The sequence below is a fragment of the Capra hircus genome, chromosome 21 (assembly GCF_001704415.2).
Source record: "Capra hircus breed San Clemente chromosome 21, ASM170441v1, whole genome shotgun sequence".
Classification (NCBI taxonomy): domain Eukaryota; kingdom Metazoa; phylum Chordata; class Mammalia; order Artiodactyla; family Bovidae; genus Capra; species Capra hircus.
The window spans coordinates 24,450,936-24,475,447 of record NC_030828.1 but is presented as its reverse complement, the minus strand read 5'-3'; the positions used below and the strand labels follow the sequence as shown (position 1 = coordinate 24,475,447).

At 37.7% G+C, this 24,512-nt stretch overlaps 1 protein-coding gene across 3 annotated transcripts in view; it reads right to left on the bottom strand.

Annotated features, from left to right (window-relative positions):
* Nucleotides 770-24,512, bottom strand: part of BTBD1 (BTB domain containing 1) — a 47,326-nt gene continuing 23,583 nt past the window's right edge. For 2 of the 3 annotated variants that reach the window (XM_018066349.1, XM_018066350.1), the window contains 5 exons: nucleotides 24,256-24,453; nucleotides 13,635-13,827; nucleotides 6,447-6,534; nucleotides 3,139-3,285; nucleotides 770-2,629 (listed from right to left, as the gene is read on the bottom strand). In XM_018066349.1, the coding sequence (XP_017921838.1) occupies nucleotides 2,471-2,629; nucleotides 3,139-3,285; nucleotides 6,447-6,534; nucleotides 13,635-13,827; nucleotides 24,256-24,453 (785 nt within the window). In that variant the 3' untranslated portion in view covers nucleotides 770-2,470. Of the gene's footprint in view, nucleotides 2,630-3,138; nucleotides 3,286-6,446; nucleotides 6,535-13,634; nucleotides 13,828-24,255; nucleotides 24,454-24,512 lie in introns of those variants that run through there. The other variant, XM_018066351.1, reaches the window with a different exon arrangement.

Below are 24,512 nucleotides of genomic sequence, written 5' to 3'. Positions count from 1 at the left end.
GAGAAAGCCTCTGTTCTCCTTGTTGGTTTAACCATACAATACACAATCCTGTAAACAAATTAATTTCCCTGGGGACTTTTGAAAGCATCCTAACTGTATTATCATTTTTCTGCATAAAGGAAGGTTAGCAAGAAAATAATTACAGAATGGACTTGAAATGATCTCCAAATGGCCATCAAATAGAGGTGGCAGTCCACAGACATGCTGGGGGAAAAAAAAAGTTTCTCTTGTTAAATCCAGATTTGTTTATTCTGAAAGCTTGGTTGACCCTCTCCTGTTCTTTTTTCCCTTTGGGCAGAAATTCTTTGGCACCAGCGTTTAAAAAAATTTAAATGTCCACAGCCTTTGTGCTCTGTCCCCTCACTCCAACCTATTATCAAGGCCAAGGAAATCTCAAATGTGGCCTATTCTGCAATGAGCTGACCAGGCTGGGGTGGGGAGGATGAGTGGACAAGCCACTCCAGTATTCTTGCCTGGAGAATCCCGTGGACACAGGAGCCTGGTGGGCTACAGTCTATGGGTCTGCAAGGAGTCAGATGCTGACTGAGCAGTTGAGCGCACGTACACACACATAAACAAAAATAATGCTAAACCTCAATTAACTAGAACTTTGATTCAAAAACAGTGCCTCTGGCTACCCATTCCAGTATTCTTGCCTGGAGAATCTCTTGGACAGAGCAGCCTGGTGGGCCACAGTCCATGGGGTCACAAAGAGTCAGACACAACTGACCAGCAAACACTTTTAGAAAAAAAGACAAGTAACAAAAAATAAAAGGATAATAGATATTTATTTATAATTCCAGGGGATGTCCCATATCAGTAAACTGTTCCATTTCTTGTCCCTTCTATGACTACTTTCAGTTACAATCATTCAGTGTAACACACTGGAGGCAACTGAAATACCTCAAGCGTCAAACAACATTAACTTACCTCTGGCATACTGTACTTTTTAAGGCAGAAGTATTTTCTGCAGTTGTATTTTCCAGCAAAACTGAAGAGTTTTTGCTGGTTAATCTTCAGTTTACCAGACCACACATTTCAGAGTTATTCCAGTTAACTGAGGTTTACAGTCTTAAGATCATATTACCAGATAGGGAAAAATTTCCCTTTTCCTCAAGCCATTTTAAGAGACCTCTGCTGCCAACACACCTCCCTATCTTCATGAAAATATCAAGTGATATACTACTTTGGATGGAAATTTTATCCTAATTACCATTTAGAAAAAATTCTTTTTAAGTTGATACTAAAAAGAATTATGATTTCTGCACATCTTCTACAACTATTTGATAGAGCTTAATTATACATACATTTGTAATGAGATAATCATTTTCAAGGGAAAGAAAAAGAAAGTTATTTATATAAAAATTTTGCTTTATAAAAGTGTATAAATATCATCCTGCCAATATACTTCCCATCCCCTCCTAAGGCAGCTGCACCTGTGACAGTGAGGTCATAAATATTAAATCTCATTTCTTGGATAGAACTATGTAGATGTTCAGAAAGTATATTTTCCAGCAGGTGTGATTCTGTTGGATATCAAAGCAGCTGTTAGAGATGTTAGTATTTCATTCCATTCCTCCTTTTGTAAGATTATCACCAAATGTCGAATTGATGATGTCTGTTTAGCCAGGCACCACCACCATCACCATCATCATTTCAATTTTGGGAATTCTCAACAGCATGCCTCATTCAGAGAGATGGGTATAGTTTATATATACTATAAACTTTAAGTGATAAAGATTAAGTGATAAAGAATCCAGCCTTAAAGTACATCTTTAGATCCTCTGTTCATAACAGATTACTGTGAATTTGTACAAATTCAATTTTATTGATTAAAACTGTACTATGTAATATATTACTAGACTATTATGAAATATTTTTTCTATAAATGCACTCAAAATTTTCTGAGGCATTTGTTAAGCCTATTTCTAGCACTATGCCAAATACTAACAACCAGATATTTCAAAACTCCAAGGATGAAGTCAGCTTTCTTCATTTTCTGAAAATTAACTTTAGTAGGAATTCTGTGGAAATACTGACCTACTTCATCTTATGTAACCTTCAAAATAGTTCAAACAAAAACAAACAAAAAACACAAACAAGCTACATAAAACAAGAATCTTTCAATTATAAAATTGCTGAAATATCATGAGTCAGCTGATCTAAGAAATTATACAAGATAAAGCTGAAATAGCTGTTTTTTTTTAAACAATTAAACCCATTCTTTTTTCCCTTAAGGTTATAAGAAAATGGAAATCACCCGTTAAATCATGCAGAGATTTAAGTCACATTTATTTACCTAAGAAACCAAAATGTCTCTTATCTTACAGTTATAAATATTCATAACACTCAATCTCTTTTTTGTGACCAGTTCTTTATGCCGTTGAGACTAGACTGCATGGTACTGTTTAGCCAGGATGTATTGTAACGCTGAATTAGGTATTGTTCAGCTGGATGTTATAAAGCTGAATTATGTATAAAATATTATTTCTGGTATTTGCCCATCTTCTATTGAAGTGCCATTATTATTGCCAGGAGAACTAAAAAAGAAAAAGACAGTCTTGCTAGCAGTAGGTGTTTCATGCACCACTTTCTTCAGTCCTTTTGTGCCATAGTGGGAATCTGGACCCTAAATGAGAGCAAACGGTTCATTAGTAATTTTATTTAATAAGCACTCAACTGGACGTGGCATTTCAATTAGATTAACGATCTACTTTATTTCTTTATAGCTCTTGGATAAAAATGCATGCCAAGTCATTTACTGAAAAATGTTGTTTCTGCTACAAGCTAATTAATGACTAAAAATACTGAACGCAGAGCTCGGGTATTAGAGAACAGTGAAATGGTTTTAAGAAAAACTGTTTTATCTTCTATCAAACTTGCAATCTCCTGCTCAAAGGGGCTACTAGATTCTTGTGGAGAACTAACCATTTCTTCCCAAGCAGAGCTGTGCTGAGAGGCACTGCTTTTCTCAAAGCCGTGGTACAATTTAGCTCCCAGCTTCCTGCCTTCCCTGCTTCCGCCAAGGATGTATTTTGAATGATTCTCAGCTGCTACTGAAACACGTACTCTGCAGCAAGAAGGATGAAACCCCAGGCCCCGCAGCTCACCAGGAAGGACATTCGGGAAGACTCTTACTTTGAGTGTTGCGCATGCCATGTAGCACAAGTTGGGCAGGATCTCTATGGGTTCTTTGAACATGACCCTGAATGTGTTAGCAGTTCCATCACAACTGAATCCAGTATCGTTTTGTCCCAGTGTTTGTTTTTTTTCATATTCAATGATCTGTAATTTTTAAAAGAAAAGTTAAATTTAAGTTACATCAACTGAAAAAAGTTTCCTAGAAAATATGAAGCCCTTAGGAACAGCACAGCAGGCTTCTACTTCTTTCTGCTGTCATTCTTCTCTGCCATCTCTAACCACCAAACATGGCTTGAAACACGTGGTCAGAAAATGCATTCACCACAGTGAGGATGGGAGGATGTCAGATACCTGGGCCTTGGCTGTAGAAGAGCTTCTAAAAAGGACACATGGCTTGGGAACTGGTGTTAAAGAATGTGTGGATTTGAGAAACTTGAGGGGAATGAGCCTTTACTCCTTGCTAGCCTCTGTCTTGTTGCTGGGAAATTCCTGTAACGTCCTATGTGGATATTTAAAATATGATAATTCTGTCTGTCCCATAATCTGTGCCAGGCACTGAGACACCCTCAAGGAGCTTCTAGTCATGAGAAGACAAGTAAACAGGGACGATTCAGAACAGCACCTGCAGTAGGAGAGTTGTGCTTGAGATGAAGTGGAGAAGGACAGGAAACACTGATTTTGTCAGGAAGTGGTGAGGCTACACAGAAGAGTTTTAAAAGCTCAAGTCAGAGGTCCAGGTTATAAGAGAAAAGTCTTCATGCAAAGGCAGTATGTGTGGAAGCCAAGGCTCACAAAGCCATCTTTTTGCATACTTCAGATAAAAAGAGTAATAGGAACACAGGCTGAACCAGGACAAGCAGTGGAAGATCGGGACAGTGGCCACCTTGGGGGGAAAGAGAACAGAAAAGATCACGCCGGATGTCTGGGGTGCTGTAATGCACTAATCCTTCATCAGGCTGCTGGTTACACAACCGAGTCCACAGTATATGAAAAGGAAGTCATACACTTTTAACTATGTGTACTTTTCTGTATATACAATTGGCCCCTGTGGACGTGGAGGGCTGACTGTATGACACCATTTTATATAAGGGGCTTGAGTATCTATGGATTCTTGTAACCACGTGGGGTCCTGGAACCAACCCCTCGAGGATACGAAGGGACCACACTGTATCACAGCTCAGTAAAAAATTTAAAAGAAACAAAAGACATGCTGGCACCCAGGAATGAAGTAGTGGAGACACAAAATTTGGTTGTGGCAATGTAACCTAGGGCAAGCCACTTCACTACTCTGAACCTCAGTTTTATCTTTTAATTTGGGAAAAAATTTGTTTGCCTTCTTCCTAAGGCTACTGTGAGAATCAAATTGTAAAACTAGAGCAACAATCATAGCAACAGACTCTGTTTCAAACACTTTACAGGCATCGGCTCAACTGGTCCTCAGAACATTATAATGTAAGTACTATGCCTATCAAAGTAAACAAGGAAACTGAGGCTTACAGGGGTCACATAATCTGCCCACAGTCACACCGTGGAGATAGCAGAGTTGAAATTCAAACCCAGGGAGATCTATCTGGTAATGTATCTAGAGGGTGCATAAGACCAGTCACTCAGTGGAAGAACATAAAGAGAAGTCCTATTTCTATTCATTTTCTATTTTATCAGCTACGTACACCTATAACCCTGATGCCCTCCTTCAGTTTGTAAACAAGGGCTCTGGAGTCTCATGTAACAAGTGACGGGCACTGAAGGAAGAGAGGGCCCTTCAGCCATAGAGAATGATCGTGGGACCCTCGCTCTCCCAGGCCTGCAGATTACACAGCCTGCCTAAGTGGGTTTACAGATCCTATTAGATAGGATCTCAACAATATATAGAGTAAAACCGGGAGTGACCATGAAAATCTTTATATCCCTCAGAGGTCTTCTGTGATTTTTTATTTTCTAACCTTTAAAATCTCTCAGATAAACAAATTTCAGTGGCTTTTGAACCTATTTGTTAAAAATATTAAAACTGTAACTTTCTGATTTATAAGAGCAATGAATTGATATGAATGATATAAATTTATAGCTGAATTTCACTAGATTTTAGTGGACAGGATTTAAAAATGAGCATGACCCAATAAAACAATTCTTCCATTTGGAATGAGGTGTCTTTTTGAGGGGGCTTCCCTGATAGCTTAGTTGGTAAAGAATCCACCTGCAATGCAGGAGATCCCGGATTGATTCCTGGGTGGGGAAGATCCACTGGAGAAGGGATAGGCTACCCATTCCAGCATTCTTGGGCTTCCCTTGTGGCCCAGCTGGTAAAGGATCCATCTGCAATGTGGGAGACCTGGGTTTGATCCCTGGGTTGGGAAGATCCCCTGGAGAAGAGAAAGGCTACCCATTCCAGTATTCTGGCCTGGAGAATTCCATGGACTGTATAGTCCATAGGTTCACAAAGAGCTGGACATGACTGAGCTACTTTGTGAGTCTTTGTGAAGAAGTGAAGTATCTTTTCTGGATGTCATCAGACAAGGTCTTTGAATTATTGTGTGGTCCTGAAGACTAATGATGTATTTTGATCACAAAGTTCATTCATGTTTTCAGTATTAAAAATAGAATGTTAACATTTTGGAGAGGGCAGTTTTTTCTGTTGATGGAAGTCTGAAATATTGTTTACTCCCTTTTTTCCTTTGTTTTGTGTTTTTATTTATGTATAAAATTAGTATAGTACTGCATAGGTGTATGTATATAGTAGATAAAAGTGCAATGTGGATGTGTTTCAAAAATAATTTTACTAACTAGGGCATGCAATGGAAAGTGTGGAGAACACTGGCGGACTGGGAGGGAAGCAGAGAGGCGCTTCACTTTCCTCAAGGGTAAGTGACCATGCCTTATCTGAAAAAAACTGAGGTGGATCAGACCTAAGAATGGGGCAGGGCACAGTCAGACCATCAGAGACCAGGGATGTCACCAGGAGTTACAGGCAGTTTCAAGCTCTAGAGTTCAAGTATCACGAAGAAAGCAGGTGGGTGTTTGCAGATAGCCAGTGCAGATAGGAAGGGCTAACAGAAGGGGTTCCTGAACAAAGGAGAGCTCCTTATAGTGAATGGTTCTGTTAAAAGCCCCAGGACCCCAATTTTCTGAAACCACAAACTTTAGATCAATTGTAAAAAGGAATCCTCTAGGTTTAAAATGCTACTAGCAGGCTTTCTGATGCCTTTGATAATTATACTGAAACTTGGATTTCATCAAAACAATACCTTACTGCAAAATTACACTTGTTATATACTTCAGATGGTACAGAGTGGGTGAGAAAAGTGTACCTGTATATTCACTTGATAATCCGTGGGGCCATGAATAGAGCCATATAAACCAAATCCAACTATAGAGATTCTTCTGTTAACTGTGAACCTGAGGAAATGAGAACAAATATCAAATAATATACAAAATTCAATAAGCATTCATGTTCTAAATGCTGATACATTTTTTAAGTATTACTCAGCACATCTAACTTTGCTCATAATAAAGAAAACTATTAAAAATTAAACATCCTTGGAAATGTCTTCTGCTTACCAAAAACCTCTAGCTAGAGTAACTTAATGGGAACTTAACTAGAATCTGTTGCCTGCACTGTACACCTTTGAGTCAAGCATTTCAGCCTACATGCCCACTTCTGTTGTGATAATTTTAGTCCACATCTGCCTGCACATTTCCTTCATGAACACAGATGTGTTAACCAGCAGCAGCCCAAACTCTGACAATTCCTCAGCTAGATGACTACTTCAGTTCAGTTCAGTTGCTCAGTTGTGTCCAACTCTTTGTGACCCCATGAACTGCAGCATGCCAGGCCTCCCTGTCCATCACCAACTCCGAGTTCACTCAAATTCACGTCCATCGAGTCAGTGATGCCATCCAGCCATCTCATCCTCTGTCGTCCCCTTCTCCTCCTATCCCCAAACCCTCCCAGCATCAGAGACTTTTCCAATGAGTCAACTCTTCGCATCAGATGGCCAAAGTATTGGAGTTTCAGCTTTAGCATCAGTCCTTCCAAAGAACACCCAGGACTGATCTTTAGAATGGACTGGTTGGATGTCCTTGCAGTCCAAGGGACTCTCAAGAGTCTTCTCCAACACCACAGTGTTGCATCAATTCTTTGGCACTCAGCTTTCTTCACAGTCCAACTCTCACATCCATACATGACCACTGGAAAAACCATAGCCTTGACTAGACGGACCTTTGTTGGCAAAGTAATATCTCTGCTTTTGAATATGCTATCTAGGTTGGTCTACTGAGGGCATATTAGATGGAGGCACTGTGCCTGGCCCTGCAGAAATAACGGTCAACAAGACAGTTTCCAGCCCTACTGCACTTATGTGGAGGACACTGATTATAGATAAGTAAACAAAGAGTTAAATCATTAATTATAAATTGTGCTAAGAACTGTGAAGGAAGCAGACTGCTGTAACAGCATAGGTGGTGGAGGACTTGGGCACAGGACCTGAGTTACACCGACAGATCAGAATGGGATTCCACACTAGAACAACGAGCAGGTCCAGTCTGGTCACTATAGTTAGGAAACAGACCCACCTTACTCCATTTATAAACGTATGAAAACTAGCATCAAGCACAAATGGCACAAATGACTGTATAATAAGAAAGAATCTATAACATAAAGGAGTTATCCTCAACATTTCATGTTTCAAGAACTGAAGTCACAAGTTTAATTTTACTATTACTACTGCCACAGCATTACCACTTTATGAGCACTTCCTGTGTTAGGCACTGAGCCCAGTTCTTTATATGAATTATTTCCTTTATTCATAATAATTCTATAAACTAAGTAACAGTATTATTTTCATCACTGTCAGTTTTTATAGTTGAAGAAACTGAGGTTTAGAGAAATCAACCTGCCTGGATCAAAACTGCATACCTGAGCTGGGACACAACCCCAGTGCTGCATGAATCAAAAGGTCACACTCTTAAACATCATGCTAAAACTCCCAGTATGAGACTCTCCTTAAAATTTTAAAAATTTATAATATAGCTTTTATTATAAAAAAGCAATATACTATTTTAAAGAGTTAGAAAATGTAGCTAAACAAATAAGAGGAAAAATTTAAAGCAACTCTAAATATACTATCTAGAGATAACTTCATTTTTAATTTGGTGCATTTCCCTTTCAGACTTTTACTTCTATTTTTAAAGAACAGAAAAATAGACTTTTTTCTGTGAATATACATGTGCTATTTTAAAAACCATGTCAGTATATATTTTTATAACTTCATATAAAAAGGTGAAAGATTATTACCGATTCATTTAACTAATTCCCATTTGTTAGATAATCAAGGTTGTTTGCAATTTTTGTTGTTATATAACAATGCCATGATGAACAATCTTATAGCTAAATCATTTCACAGTGCCTTGACTATTTCCTAGAATAAATTCCTGTAAGGAGATTTTCTGGGGAAAATAAAAGGTATATTCTTAAGGCATTAGATGAACTTTATCAAACTGCTTTCTGGGCAGATTATAAAACTTTACACCCAAGAAGGAATCAAAATCACTGCTATCTCACTCTCAACTACAAGTATCATCTTTTTACTGTTGAGAAACTGATGACTGACAAATTCTATTTATATTTGATTATTAATGAGTTTGGGCTTCCCTCTTAGCTCAGTCAGCAGAGAATCTGTCTGCAATGCAGGAGACCTGGGTTTGATTCCTGGATCAGGAAGATCCCCTGGAGAAGGAAATGGCTACCCACTCTAGTACTCTTTCCTAGAGAATCCCATGGACAGAGGAACCTGGTAGGCTACAGTCCATGGTGTCGCAACAGTTGGACACGACTTAGTGACTAAACCACCACCACCACCATTAATGAGTCAGCACATTTGCTTCTATGCATACAGTCTACTGGATTTTCTCTTTTAATGAAAATCCCACTCATGTTCTTTCCCATTTTTCTTGGCTGAGGAGTGTCTTTTTCATGTGGATTTGAAAGTTCATGCTTTGTCAGTAATATTCATTTCAGAAAGTTTCATTTGTCATTTATCTTTCAATTTTATGGTGGTTTTAGATATAAACATTCTGACTTATTTGTAGTCTAATTATGATCTATGCCAAGTCTAGAAAGGCCTATCTCATCCTTATAATAAATATTCTGTTCCAACACTTTCTCAGTTTCATTTTTTTAATGTTAAAATTTTCATTTATGCAAATGCTGGAAGATGGCATCAGTAAAGACTGAACTTTATTTTTCCAGTGGTTAATTCTTACCTCACATTCTGAATGTTCATTTTACATTAGATTGGTTTCTGAACTCTTTATATACACTATCTTATTATAGCTTTACAATATTTTTCATATTAATACCACTCTCTTAAAAGAAATATTTATTTTTGCAGATTAATTTTGGAATAGTTTTGCCAACCCACCCCTCCCTACCCAAAACATGTGACCTCTATAAGGAACTGCATAACACAGAGTTAGTCTGGAAAGACACTGTCTGATTTTAGTCAAAGTTCTCCAGTTCTTCAGGTGGTATACCACACTGTACATTTCCTATAGGATTTAATTCTGCTACTTTGTTATTTGTTACTATTGCAGGTGGGTCTGTTTTTACTATTAAAAATGAAAATTCAAACATTAAATTTTGGGGGGAGGGCTGTGCTGTGTGGCTGGCAGGATCTTAGTTTCCCTGACCGAGGATTGAACCTGGGCCTCTGCAGTGAAAGTGCTAACTTCTAACCACTGGACTGCCAGGCAATTCCCTAAAAATTTTTACTATGGCAAAATATATAACAAAATGTACAATCTTAAGTATTTTAAAGTCCCTAGTTCAGTGGTATTAAGCACATTCACACTGCTGCTAACCACCAGCACCATCCATCCCTGTAATGGAATTTTAATGACATGAGAACATCACTGGCTTTTGCAAATACATTTTGTAACTGACCACTATTTTTTTTAATTGATTCTAACAGATTTTTACTGATCCCGAAGCTGTCTGGGTTGAACACTTGTTCTCAAAAGGCTTTCCACCCCAAGGAGGTATGTTCTGTTTTCATGAGGATTATGAAGCACTACTAGCAGGCAGCCAGGTCCACCAGGTTTACTGCAATGCTTGGGACAGGCTTCCAATAAAAAGAACCCCAATTAGTTCAAGTGTCCAGTCAGAATTCATGCAGATAAAACACCTGTTTTTAACTATGAGCTTTGAACCTAATTAAAACTTATTTATAGACCAAAGATTTTTACGGTAATTTTAATATTCACGGACTTTTACAAGAGGTGATTACAATTCAAATCAAGCAAGTAGAATTTTGGTCAATTCTCATTGTTTGTGGCAGTTATATTTTATAGTTTTCACAAAGAATCAGCAAATACTAAACCACTGCTCTTGGGGGAATATGTATACACACCCTGGGCTTTCCTGGAGGCTCCTGCCAATGCAGGAAATGAGGGTTCAATGCCTGGTTGAGAACATCCTCTGGAGAAGGAAATGGCAACCCACTCCAGTATTCTTGTCTGGGAAATCCCATGGACAAAGGAACATGGAGGGCCACAGTCCATGGGGTCGCAAAAGAGTCAGACATGACTTCGCGACTAAACAACAACACACACACCCGACTTATGTGGAGTATAATCTTAAATTCTATGAATGATTCAAATCTTTCCTGGGAATGACTGAGAACACACTACCGGTGTTGACTTGGGGGTCACAAATAAATTCTAGCGAGTAGATGAGTTCTCAAATATGGAAAAATAGGATGGACTGTAATGTGCTTTGCTTGAAAACCTTTAAAGAAAATGACAAAACTAGCAGCACTCCACATCCTGTTCTCTGCACCTGCAGCTGTCTCAGCGTGCTGGTGTGCACAGGTACTACGTCTGATTGCTTCTTGTCTTTTGTTGCTGCCCAAGTGCCTACATGTTGAGGTATGCATTTTATTTTACTATCAGTTACATTTATTTTCCTTTACATTATATCTAAGCCATTATACCACTTAAAAAAAAAGAAATACAGGCTTCCCTGGTGGCTCAGTGATAAAGAATCCATAGGGAACATGCGTTCAATCACTGATCCGGGAGGATTTCACATGTGCAGAGCAACTAAGGCTGTGCACCACAACTACTGAGCCAGTGCTCCAGAGCCTGTGCTCTGCAACAAGAGAAGCCACCGCAGTAAGCCCAGGCACTGCAGCTAGAGAATAGCTCCCGCTCGCTGCAATGAGAAAAAGCTAAAACTAAATAATTATACAAGAAAAAGTTACTCTTAAAAGAAAAAAAGAAAAAGAAACACATTATAAATTTCATTTCAGGTTACTAAAGGGGGAATACAAATTATAAAAGGAGAAACAGATCTGATGGATATAACACAGATGTTATCTACAAAAAATGAAAAAGACTCTTCCTTTCCAATAGTTATTTATTTATATTGAAGTATACTTGATTCACAATGCTGCGCTAATTACTATGTTTCTTTATCCTTTATGCCTACATCAATCAAGCGTTAAAACAATATTGCTGAAATCAGCAACGTTACCAGGCACCCCTATCTTGAGGGTTCGATAGTCTGTTGTGTTAAAATAAGTATTCCTTTAGACCCAGCCTATTAACAGTTATACCTGGATTGAAGGTGAAATTTTATCAAAAGTTTTGACATCAATCCAAATACACTGTTTATTTTTCTTTGATCTGCTACCATGGTGAATTAAAGTAACACGTTTCCTAGTATTGAGCCATTCTTTCAAACTCCAAACAAACTTTCCCTTTTATGGTTTCTTTGCACTCCTTTTCCATTGATGGACTTTTTTAGGAATAGCCCTACAAAATTCACTGTTGGATGGATGTTACTTTAAAAGATGTTCAATGTATCGCTCAGTGTCCTCTTTCTAAGAAACCACAGGAGGAACTTAAGTCTCTGTATCTGAAATGGCCACCCTTCTCCTGAGCAATATGTGTGCCTTTCTTGTTATGAACACTTCAATTTCTATAACTTTACAGCTTCAGAACCAAACTTAAGATGGCAGAACTTGGATCTTGCATATTTATCTCCACTGGATGTATTTTTCCAACTCTGATTTATCTTTTCTTAAAACTGGAGTACAGTTGATGTACACCTATTTCTGATTTACATCTACTTGCTTTTATAGTATTATCCTTGTGAGGTACTGCTAGATTCAATAAGCTATTTTAGGTAGGATGTCTTTTCTATATCAGTGAGCTTGTTAGATTCCTGTATAAGGGTTAGGCTTCCTTCAATAATTAACCAAGAAGTATTTTCCTCTTTGAATGTTCAAGGAAACAATTTGTTCCCTGAAGGTCTGATCAAACTCACCTGTCAAAACCACCTTGTGAAGGGACAGTTCTTTGATAACTTTTAATTTCTTCCATGGTAACTGGTCTAGTCAGGCTTTCTTCTTCAGTCAATTTTGATTATTTATATTTGCCTATAAAATGATCCATTCCATGAAGATGTTCAATTTATTAGCACAGAGTAAACCCAGAATTAAAATAAAAACATCCTCAGTATATGATTATATTCCATTATTTGTAGATGTAGTTTCTTTATTACCTTTGCTAGAGGTTTACTTTATTGGTCTTTTTCAGGAACCAGCTTATGGATTTAGCAATGTACTATTTTTAATTCATTAATTTCTATGTTTATCTATTTCTTTTCTCTTTTCATATGGTTTTTTGCTATTCATTTTCTACCTTCATGGGTGAAATGGTTAAATCATTTATTTCTACTCTATTTAGTAAAGGCAGTTAATTATTGCTAATTCTCTCTGTGATGCTTTGGCCTCATCCCCTAAGTTTTCATATATAGTATTCTCATTGTGTGAATTACTACTAAATAGGCCACAAATGCATTTTTATTTCTATTTTAACCCAATATTTACAGGTGTCCTCTCCCCCTTGGGAGTTCTAGTTTTAAACAGACTTGGTGTTAGTTTCTAGTTTTATACCAAAGTGCTATTAACATTCAATATGAAAACAGATACATATCCTATTTTCACAGTTAGCCTAAGAAACACGGTAGGGCAAATATAAATTCCGAAAGGATTACATGCATACATCTTTTAAGATTAAAAATGTTTTTCCCATTCAAAATTGTTATAAATGTATATGAGATATTTTCCATGTAACATCTATGCAAAGAAAAAACTTACACTAAACTGAGTTAATGTTCAATGTATTAAACTGTAGCCCTAAGACTCTTAAAACAGTGTTTGATCAATTAAGGTCTAGACTTCAGCTCCCCACCAGAGATAAGCCTTACAAAACTCATAGACCCATTCAATCCTTCCTTCCTTGTTTCCTAAAAGGTTCCCACGCTCATAATTCAGTAAGGAGACCAGTAAGCCTCCCTTATTGCTGTATCAAGTTAGACATGTATTAAACAAAGTATCAAATAAAATGTGGTTAATCATCTCCCAGGATATGAACAGTGAGTCAAAGGCTAACCACTGCCCTGTCCACTCCTGAGACTCCAATATGGCTAATACCTGATCCGGTCACTCGTGCCACTGTAGCCCCACCGGCTCTCTACTTGCTGGAACCTATTGATGCAGCACTCCTTTCCTCTGAGGCAGCATCTCGGTCGATCAATGTATTCAACACGGGGCTTAGGATTGACAGTGAAATGAAGAAAGAGATTGACCACCTCCCGATCTGACAGAATTCCAGACTGAGCAGGACCTGTAGAAATAAAAGCATAAACCTCAGTAAAACTAACTTCACTACAATTCCTAACTGTGTAGTATTCCACATAAGGTGAATTCAAATGGGAAAGATGTAAAGTAAAAATGAGGTAAAAAAAATCTTAGCATATGTTCAGTTCAGTTGCTCAGTCGTGCCCAGCTCTTTGCAACCCCATGGACTGCAGCACGCCAAGCTTCCCTGTCCATCACCAACTCCCGGAACTTGCTCAATATGTAATTTTGTAATTACATATTACATTGCCTGGAGAATCCCAGGGACTGGGGAGCCTGGTGGGCTGCCGTCTATGGGGTCGCAGAGTCAGACACGACTGAAGTGACTTAGCAGCATAATAATATGTAATTTTAGCATATATTTAAAACTTTTACTAAATTCATCTGAGGTTAACCTAGTATATAAGTGTACAAATCACTGATAAATCCAAGCTTAGGTGAAACCTTGAGATCAGAGAAAGATCTCTGGACTTTGCTATCCATTCACCCTCTCTGAGGATTCTGTTTACCAGAAAGGAGAAGTGAAGAAATGCTTACGGTGGTAGACAAGTTATCCTGACCTTTCCAATCCTCACCTGTCTGAGGCTATAATTGAACAATGGAATATGTACAGGTGGAAATAGATGGCACAGTGCTCTTTCACCGTGGGATTTTGAAATTAGCAGAGGGCAGGAGTTAAGACTTGGAAGAGTTGTGAAAGCAACATATCTATACTTCTCTCACTCACTGCTTCTGAGAAAACTCCAAACTGCTTAAATTTATCCAGGAATAAATGCTATTACTCATAAAAGATGCCAGGAGATCTCTTCCAAGGCTGGAAAAACAATTTAGATAAGAGACTGCAATATACCAGAAACATGGTTTCAGTTCAGCTCAGTTGCGTCCAACTCTTTGAGACCCCATGAATCACAGCACGTCAGGCCTCCCTGTCCATCACCAACTCTTGGAGTTTACCCAAACTCATGTCCAGTGAGTTGTTGATGCCATCCAGCCACCTCATCCTTTATCGTCCCCTCCTCCTGCCCCCAATCCCTCCCAGCATCAGGGTCTTTTCCAGTGAGTCAACTCTTCACATGAGGTGGCCAAAGTATTGGAGTTTCAGCTTCAGCATCAGTCCTTCCAATGAACACCCAGGACTGATCTCCTTTAGGATGGACTGGCTGGATCTCCCTGCAGTCCAAGGGACTCTCAAGAGTCTTCTCCAACACCACAGTTCAAAAGCATCAGCTCTAAGGCACTCAGCTTTCTTCACACTCCAACTCTCACATCCATACATGACCACTGGAAAGATCATAGCCTTGACTAGATGGACCTTTGTTGGCAAAGTAGTGTCTCTGCTTTTTAATATGCTATCTAGGTCGGTCATAACTTTCCTTCCAAGGAGTAAGCGTCTTTTAATTTCATGGCTGCAATCACCATCTGCAGTGAAATTTGGTTTAGGAAGCTATATATCAGATTTTAACAGAAAACACCCTAATTTTTAATAAAAAATTTTAAAATATCACACACAAAATATATCAACCTGCCAGACCTAGCACTATGGTTCATTTGGAATCTCTGGATAGAGAAAAGTCTGAATAGAGACTATAAAGAAGAAAAAATACAATTACAAACTTAAAACATGCATTTTAGAGGGGAAAAAAAACAACAGAACTAGAACTGTATAAGATCAGAAGAGAGACGGAGGTGAAAACTCATGTAACTTTCTGAGAATAACAAGAGGTAAGACAAAAGAATTAAAATGTTAAAGGTTATTAAAATGGATGATAAAAAGCAGAGATTAACATACAGTAACTAGCATTCCTACGAACTAACAAAAATAGGATGATGCAATAATTCAAGGTACTGGCACATCTCACTTGTTTCGCAGATACATTTTCAGTTTTTTCCACAAATTAAAGGTTTGTGGCACCAAACAAGTCTGTTGCCATCATTTTTCCAACAGCATGTGTTCACTTTGTGCCTCTGTGTCACATTTTGGTAATTCTTACAACAGTTCAAACTTTTTCATTGTATTTGTTATGATGATCTGTGATCAGTTACCTTTGATGTTACTACTGTAATAGTTTTGAATCACACCCATAATAATACTGTGAACTTGATGGATAAATGTGTGTGTTCTGAATGCTCCACTGATCAGCCATTCCCATCTCCTCCTGAGATACCACAATAATGAAATAAGGCAAATTAACAACCATACAGTGTCTTCCTAAGTGTTTCAAGAAAAAGCAACAGTCACACATGTCTCCTTTAAATCTAAAGCTAGAAATGATTAAGTTGAATGAGGAAGGCATGTCAAAAGCTAGATCTCTAGCACCAAACATTAGCCAGGCTGTGGATGCAAAGGAAAAATTCTTGAAGAAAATTAAGTGCTTCTCCACTGAACATATAAATAATAAGAAAGTGATACAGCCTTAAAGCTGATATGGAAGAAGTCTGAGTGGTTTGGATAGAAGATCAAACCAGCCACAACAGTCCCTTAAGCCAGAGTCTAATCCAGGGCAAGGCCTAACTCTCTTCAATTTTGTGACGGCTGAGAGGAATGAGGAGGCTGCAGAAGAAATATCTAAAGCCAGCAGAGATTAGTTCAGGAGGTGTGAGGAAAGAAGTTGCCTCCTGACATAGAAGGGCAAGGTGAAGTACCTGACACAGAAGATGAAATAAGTTATTTAGAAGATCTAATTAAGATAATTAATGAAGGTGACTACACAAAACAATAGATTTTCAATGTAGACAAACAGCCTTCCATTGAAAGAAGATGTCATCTAGGACTGTGACAGCTAGAGAGGAGAAGTCAATGCTTGCCTTCAAAGGACAGGTTGACTCTCTTGCTAGGGATTAATACAGCTGGTGACATTCAGCTGAAGTTAAGGCTCATTCACCATTCTGAAAATCCTAGGGTCCCAAATTTATGCTAAATTTGGATCAAAGAATGTAGAGTTTCAAGCCTTATTATTTAAGAAGTACATTTTGTAAAGCTACAGACAGTGATTCATTCCTTTGATGCATCTGGACAAAGTAAACTGAAAATCTGGAAAGGAGTCACCATCTTAAATGCTACTAAGAACATTTATGATTCATGGGAAGAGGTCAAAATACCAAAACCAAACAAAGTTTGGAGGAAGTAAATTGCAACCCTCATGCATAACACTGAGAGGTTCAAAGACTTCAGTGGAGAAAGTAACTGCAGATGTGGCACAAACAGGAAGACAACTAGAATTAGAAGTGGAGCCTGAAAATGTGACTAAACTGCTGCACTTTCATGGTAAAACTTGAACACATAAGGAGCTGCTTCTACAGATGAGAAACGAGGTTTCTTGAGAAGGAATCTCCTCCTGGTGAAGATGCTGTGAAGACTGTTGACATGACAACAAAAGATTTACAGTATTACATAAACGTGGTTGATAAAGCAATGGCAGAGTGTGAGAGGGTTGTCTCCAATTTTGAAAGAAGTTCTACTGTGGGTAAAATGCTATCCAACAGCATTGCCTACTACAGAGAAATCATTTGTGAAAGGAAACAATCTGTGAAAGGAATCAACGTGGCAGATTTCACTGTTGTCTTATTTTAAGAAATTGCCAAGACCACCTTGATCTTCAGCAACCACCACCCTGATTAGTAAGCATCCATTAACATCAAGGTAAGATCCTCCACCAGCAAAAAAATTACTTGCTAAATGCTCTAGTGTTCTTTAGCAATAGTCTTTTTAAATGTAGTTATGCATTTGTTTTTTTAAGACATAATACTACTGCACACTTAATAGACAACCATACAGTGTAACTATAACTTCTATATGCACTTGGAAACCAAACAATTTGTGTGACTCCCTCTATTGTGATATTCAGTTTATTGCAGTGGTCTGAAATCTAACCCACACTGTCTCCAAGGAAGGCCTGTATAATAAAATTTCCTTAGTTGAAAAAAGAAGTCTTCAGATCATGAAAAACACGCTCAGATACATACCATATACCTATCTAAAGAAAGTAATCAGGAATACACTGGGATGAGCACTAAAACCAATACAACCTATAGTTAAGTCTAAGAGAGTTGTATTTTTGTAGCATGTTGTGTGGGTGTACAATCTACCTATAATAGTCAAAGGGTGAAAGGATGAAACATCATAACTAACATTCATATCTGAAATAGAGAAGGCAAATAAATACTGTTTTATTATGAAATGAAGAATTAAGAAAGTTGAAGGGGAAAAAATTAAATGCACAATTTATTACTTCCTAATCTCTAGAAGGAAAAAAAACAGTGTTAAACACACAATAGCAAAATAGAGAATATAAAGGGAATTCTCCCCAAAACATTTTTGAAAAATATAATACAGAATAATATGCACAACAGAAAACAGCATGCATAACAGCAAAAGAAGAAATGTTATTTGACTACATAAAAATATTAAGAAGTCTGCAGGACGGAATAACCTATGTTTGAGAACAACTATGGGTTTCGCTGGTGGCTCAGGTGGTAAAGAATCCGACTGCAATGCAGGAGACCCAGTTTCGATCCCTGGGTCGGGAAGATCCCCTGGAGAAGGGAATGGCTACCCACTCCAGTATTCTAGCCTGGAGAAATTAAAGATGAAACAGTACATAAAACAGTTATTTCACATTAACAGTGAACAACTGAGACAGTAAACTGAGATTATGCCCTACATTTGTCATCACTTTCCCCCTTGGAATATTTGCTGATCTGCTTCACAGAGCTTTAATGTCACACAGAAACGGGCAATCTAGAAACTACAGTAGTCCTCACTCAACTGAAGAGACAAAAAGCTACCAAGGCAGCCAGACAATGATCTGGAAGAGAATACTTAATAGAAAAACAAGATCAACATCTTGTGCATCACTTCTCCTTGAAGTATTGGTCAATTCCTAAGCTACACGCAAGCAAGAGAAAACCATGACACCAAGAAACCAAGTAGAATGGAGCTGCTAAGGGATAAACACTTAAACAGAAATTTCTGTCTTAATGTTGGGAAGAAAAATGCCCAAATATTTGAAAATTAAGCTATGTATTTATAGCCCTTGGATCAAGAAAAAAATTACCATGAAAATAATTTGTATTGAATGGTAATGAAAACACAATATATCAAAATTTCTGGGGGAAAAATGGATGTTTAGACAGAAAACTAGACACGAAAAGAATAAAGTTGAAAGCCACTGTTTTGAGTATATCTCAAAAAGTCATAATGACTAAGTAAATAATCCCCAGAAAATTAAAATTAAAGGAAATAATAAATAAAAAAGCAGAAATTAGTGAAATGGAAAACATATATACAATAAAGAAAATTAATAAAGCCAGACGTCAGTTCTTGGAAAAAATTAACAAAATGGATAAACTCCTAGGCAAGGCTGATTAAAGGTACAATAAATCAATATCAGAAATGAAATAGGGGACATAATTTAGATTTCACAGAGATAATAAAAGGATATTATGAAATTCACATTAATAAATTAAAGGTCTAGATGAAACTGTTACAAAAATAGGAAACCTGAAAAGTCCTACTCTATTCAAGAAATTGAATCTCTAATTAAAATACTTCCACAAAGAAAACACTAGATCCAGATAGCTTCACTGATGAGTTCCTCTACACAATTAAGGAAAAATAGCACCAATTTTACATAAACTCTTAAATAATGAAAAAAGAAATATTCCTAAGTTTTGCATGAGTCCAGCATAAACTTGATAATAAAAAATCTGATCATTTCATTACAAGAAAGGAAAATTATAGACTAATTTCTCTCATGAAGCAGTCCTAAAAATATTTTTTAAATTTGGTAAAGAGCATCGAGTGATATATAAAAAGAATAATGCATGACAACCAAGTCTGTTCTATGTAAGGAATCCAAAGGTTTAATTTGGAAAATCAAACAATGCATATTAAGAAAATTAAAGGGGAAAACTGCATCACTATCTCAACAGAGGAGAAACATTTGATAAAATTCATGAATAAAACTCTTAGTAGAGTAGTAATAGCAGGAAACTTTCTTAATCCAATAAAGGCTATCTGCAAAAAATTTACAGCAAGCATAAATTCCTCTGTTGGGAAATACTGAAAACTTTCTGCCTAAGATGAAATAATACAAGATATTCACTTATCTGTACCTCTTAGCATGCTCAAGCTTCTAAGTCATACAGTAAGGCAAGAAAAAGAAATGTCTAAGGATTAGAAGGGAAGAACAGAATTATCATTGTTTGCAGATCACATAACTGTACATGTAGACTATGCACAATGAACTACAAATGAATTATTAGAATTTGTGAATTTAGCAGGTCAGTATAGGATACAAAGTCAATACAGGAAAACCAACTGCACTTCTACTGAAAAACAATTAATTAGGACATGAAAACTAAAAAACCAATCACTGTAATAACATTTAGCAAGTCAAATATGTACAGAATAAACCTACCAAAAAAAAATATGCAAGACCGCTACCAGAAAACTCAAAATATTAATACTACTAAGAGAAATTTTTAAAGACTTAAAGTTTATGGAATAAAAAAGAGTATCATAAAAATATCAATTATCCCCACATCAATTAATGGATTCTATGCAACTCCAATCAGAAACCCATGACTGTTTTTGGATGAAAACTAACAAGCTGCTTAAAATGTTTATATGAAAATACTTAAGACCAAGAATAGCCAAGATAATCCAGAAGAACAAAGCTAGAGGATTTTCACTATCAGATTTCAAGATTCACTTTAAAACTACAGAAATGAAAACTCCACAGATTTGGTTCAAGTATAAACAATACAACAGCAGAGTAAACATTACAGAAATAGATTCATTCATATATAGTGAGATGATTTACAAAAGTTAGCACTGCCGTAGCTCAGTTGGTAAAGAATCCGCCTGAAATGCAGGGGACCCCGGATTGATTCTTGGGTCGGGAATATCCGCTGGAGAAGGGATAGGCTACCCACACCAATATTCTTGGGCTTCCTTTGTGGCTCAGCTGGTAAAGAATCCACCTGCAATGCAGGAGACTTGGGTTTGATCTCTGGGTTGGGAAGATCCCCTGGAGAAGGGAAAGGCTACCCCAGTCCAGTATTCTGGCCTGGAGAATTAGTCCATGGGGTCACAAAGAGTTGGATACTGAGCAAGTTTCACTTTCACTATCATTGTTGCTGGCTTAGACGGTAAAGAATCAGCCTGCAATGTGGGAGACGTAGGTTAGATCCCTGGGTCAGGAAGATCCTCTGGAGGAGGAAATGGCAGCCCACTCCAGCATTCTTGCCTGGAAAATTCCATTGACAGCGGAACCTGGAGGGCTAAAGTCCATGGGGTTGCAAAGAGTCAGACATAACTGAGCAACTAATACTTTCACTTTAGCACTGCTGGGCATGGGGGCAAGGATAGTTTTTAATATACAGACACATGGGGAAAAAATGAATCTTGACCCCTAACCTCACACCACACACATGTGGGGGAAAAAAAACACAAAAAAACAAAAACCCAACTGGATTACAGACTGAAAAGTTAAATGAAAAACAATAAACTTCCTAGAAGAAAACCTAAGAGAATATCTTTTATCACCTTGAGGCAGGTAAAATTTCTTAAGGAAGACATAAAAAGCCTTGACCTTAAACAAAAAGACTGATAAATTCATTCATTAAAATTAAGATCTTCTATTTATAAAAAGACAACATTAAGATAATGAAAAGACAATTCACAGACTGGGGGATATTAGCTGTATATACACACATTATATATGTGTCTAACATATTCTGGATACAAGTATTCTGTCAGATTATATACATCGAACAAAGCTAGTGGAGGTGATGGAATTCCAGTTGAGCTATTTCAAATCCTGAAAGATAATGCTGTGAAAGTGCTGCACTCAATATGCCAGCACATTTGGAAAACTCAGCAGTGGCCACAGGACTGGAAAAGGTCAGTTTTCATTCCAATCCCAAAGAAAGGCAATGCCAAAAAATGCTCAAACTACCACACAATTGCACTCATCTCACATGCTAGTAAAGTAATCGTCAAAATTCTCCAAGCCAGGCTTCAACAATACGTGAACCATGAACTTCCAGATGTTCAATCTGGTTTTAGAAAAGGCAGAGGAACCAGAGATCAAATTGCCAACATCCACTGGATCATGGAAAAAGCAAGAGAGTTCCAGAAAAACATCTATTTCTGCTTTATTGACTATGCCAAAGACTTTGACTGAGTGGATCACAAGGAACTGTGGAAAATTCTAAAAGAGATGGGAATACCAGACCACCTGACCTGCCTCCTGAGAAACCTACATGCAGGTCAGGAAGCAACAGTTATAACTGGACATGGAACAACAGACTGGTTCCAAATAGGAAAAGGAGTCCGTCAAGTCTGTATATTGTCACCCTGCTTATTTAACTTCTATGCAGAGTACATCATGAGAAATGCTAGGCTGGAAGAAGCACAGGCTGGAATCAAGATTGCCAGAAGAAATATCAATAACCTCAGATATGCAGATGACACTACCCTTATGGCAAAAAGTAAAGAGGAACTAAAAAGCCTCTTGATGAAAGTGAAAGAGTAGAGTGAAAAAGTTGGCTTAAAGCTCAACATTCAGAAAATGAAGATCATGGCTTCTGGTCCCATCACTTCATGGGAAATAGATGGGGAAACAGTGGAAACAGTGTCAGACTATTTTGGGGGGCTCCAAAATCACTGCTTATGGTGACTGCAGCCATGAAATTAAAAGACACTTACTCCTTGGAAGGAAAGTTATGACCAACCTAGACAGCATATTAAAAAGCAGAGACATTACTTTGCCAACAAAGGTCTAGTCAAGGCTATAGTTTTTCCAGTGTTCACGTATGGATGTGAGAGTTGGACTGTGAAGAAAGCTGAGCGCTGAAGAATTGATGCTTTTGAACTGTGGTGCTGGAGAAGACTCTTGAGAGTCCCTTGGACTGCAAGGACATCCAACCAGTCCATTCTGAAGGAGATCAGTCCTGGGTGTTCATTGGAAGGACTGATGCTGAGGCTGAAACTCCAATACTTTGGCCACCTCATGTGAAGAGATGACTCACTGGAAAAGACCCTGATGCTGGGACGGATTGGAGGCAGGAGGAGAAGGGGAAGACAGAGGATGAGATGGCATCACTGACTCGATGCACATGAGTCTGGGTGAACTCCAGGAGCTGGTGATAGACAGGGAGGCCTGGCGTGCTGTGATTCATGGGGTCGCAAAAAGTCGGACAGGACTGAGTGACTGAACTGAACTGAACTGAATGGAGAGGATATGAGGCAACTGGAATGAACTCTTGACTAAGTTTGGTATTTGGCTGTGAACTGTTACAACTACTTTGGGCCACTGTTTGGTAGGATCTACCAATGCTAACATATGTACACTCTGCAACTTTGCAACTGTACTGCTCTCACTCAATAGAAATGTTCACATATAGACACCAAGCCACAGGTATAAGAATGTTCTCAATGGTGCCATATAGAAACAACACAAATGTCCCAACAGTAAAGTGGATAAATAAACCATGGTTCATCCATACAGAGGATGCAGCAATGAAACAGTGTGTGGCTTTGCCATACACAGCCACGGAGATGAATCCAACAGACATAGTGTCAAGATAAAGAGGCCACACACAAAGAATACATGCTGAATGCATGGCTTCCTTTATAGTAAGTTTAAAAACAGACAAAACTCATTTATAGAAGCCAGAAAGAGTCATCTTTGGGAGGGAGATAAAAGACTAGGAGAGACATGCATGATGGAGACTGGAGGGATATGATAATGTATTATAAAGAGGTATGTGTGGTCACATAGGTGTGTTCACAGTATTTATCCACTTTACTATGTAGATGATATAAACAATTTACAGGAAGAAAAAATAAATTATTCCAACCAGCAAAAACAACTTGGGAGAATACTGGAACATAATAAGAAAAATTTGAATACCTCAATAGAATAAAAGTCATGAATGTTAAGAAAAAAATACAAATGGCCAATGAACATAAAGAAGTATAACTGTAAACAATTATGAGTTTTTTTCTTTTAAATCAATCTGGCCATGACTTAGAAGCAGAATATACTCAGTGTTGATGTGGGAAATAAGAACTGGTCACAGAACTAAGAAGCATCAACCCTACGAGTCAGAAAGATCTGTCACTGTAACTCTGGGTAAGGTGCTTAACCCCTCCCAATCTTAAACCTATAAGATACCGTTTAACTTCTATGTATTTATAATATTTTTTAAAGATATAAAAAACATAATTTAAAAAATACAAATATATAACCTACAATATTATCTTCAAGGGCTATCAGGAGAACTGGAGGAAATTACACACACAAATGTATATACACATAAATAGCTTCTTTTTCTCTCTCACACAGGTAGACTGACTGCCCACTGCAATAGTTTCAAGTAGATTTTGGACAAGTTATAGCCTTACCTGCCGCAAACTCCTCAATGGTCATCAGTGGGAAGCGGATCAAGGACAGTGCTTTTCCCAGAACTTTCTGCTTGTTTCCAAAGGTCATAGGCAATTGTTGTCTTTGACATTCTGCTTCTGCCCATCGTACAACAGCGCCAAAAAGTCGACATTCTCTAATACTAAGAGTGTCTCTTTCTAGAACTGCACAGAGTGTGTCTACAAGTAATTTACAAAAATAAGTCAAATTAGGAATATTTTGCTATTTAACAAAATAC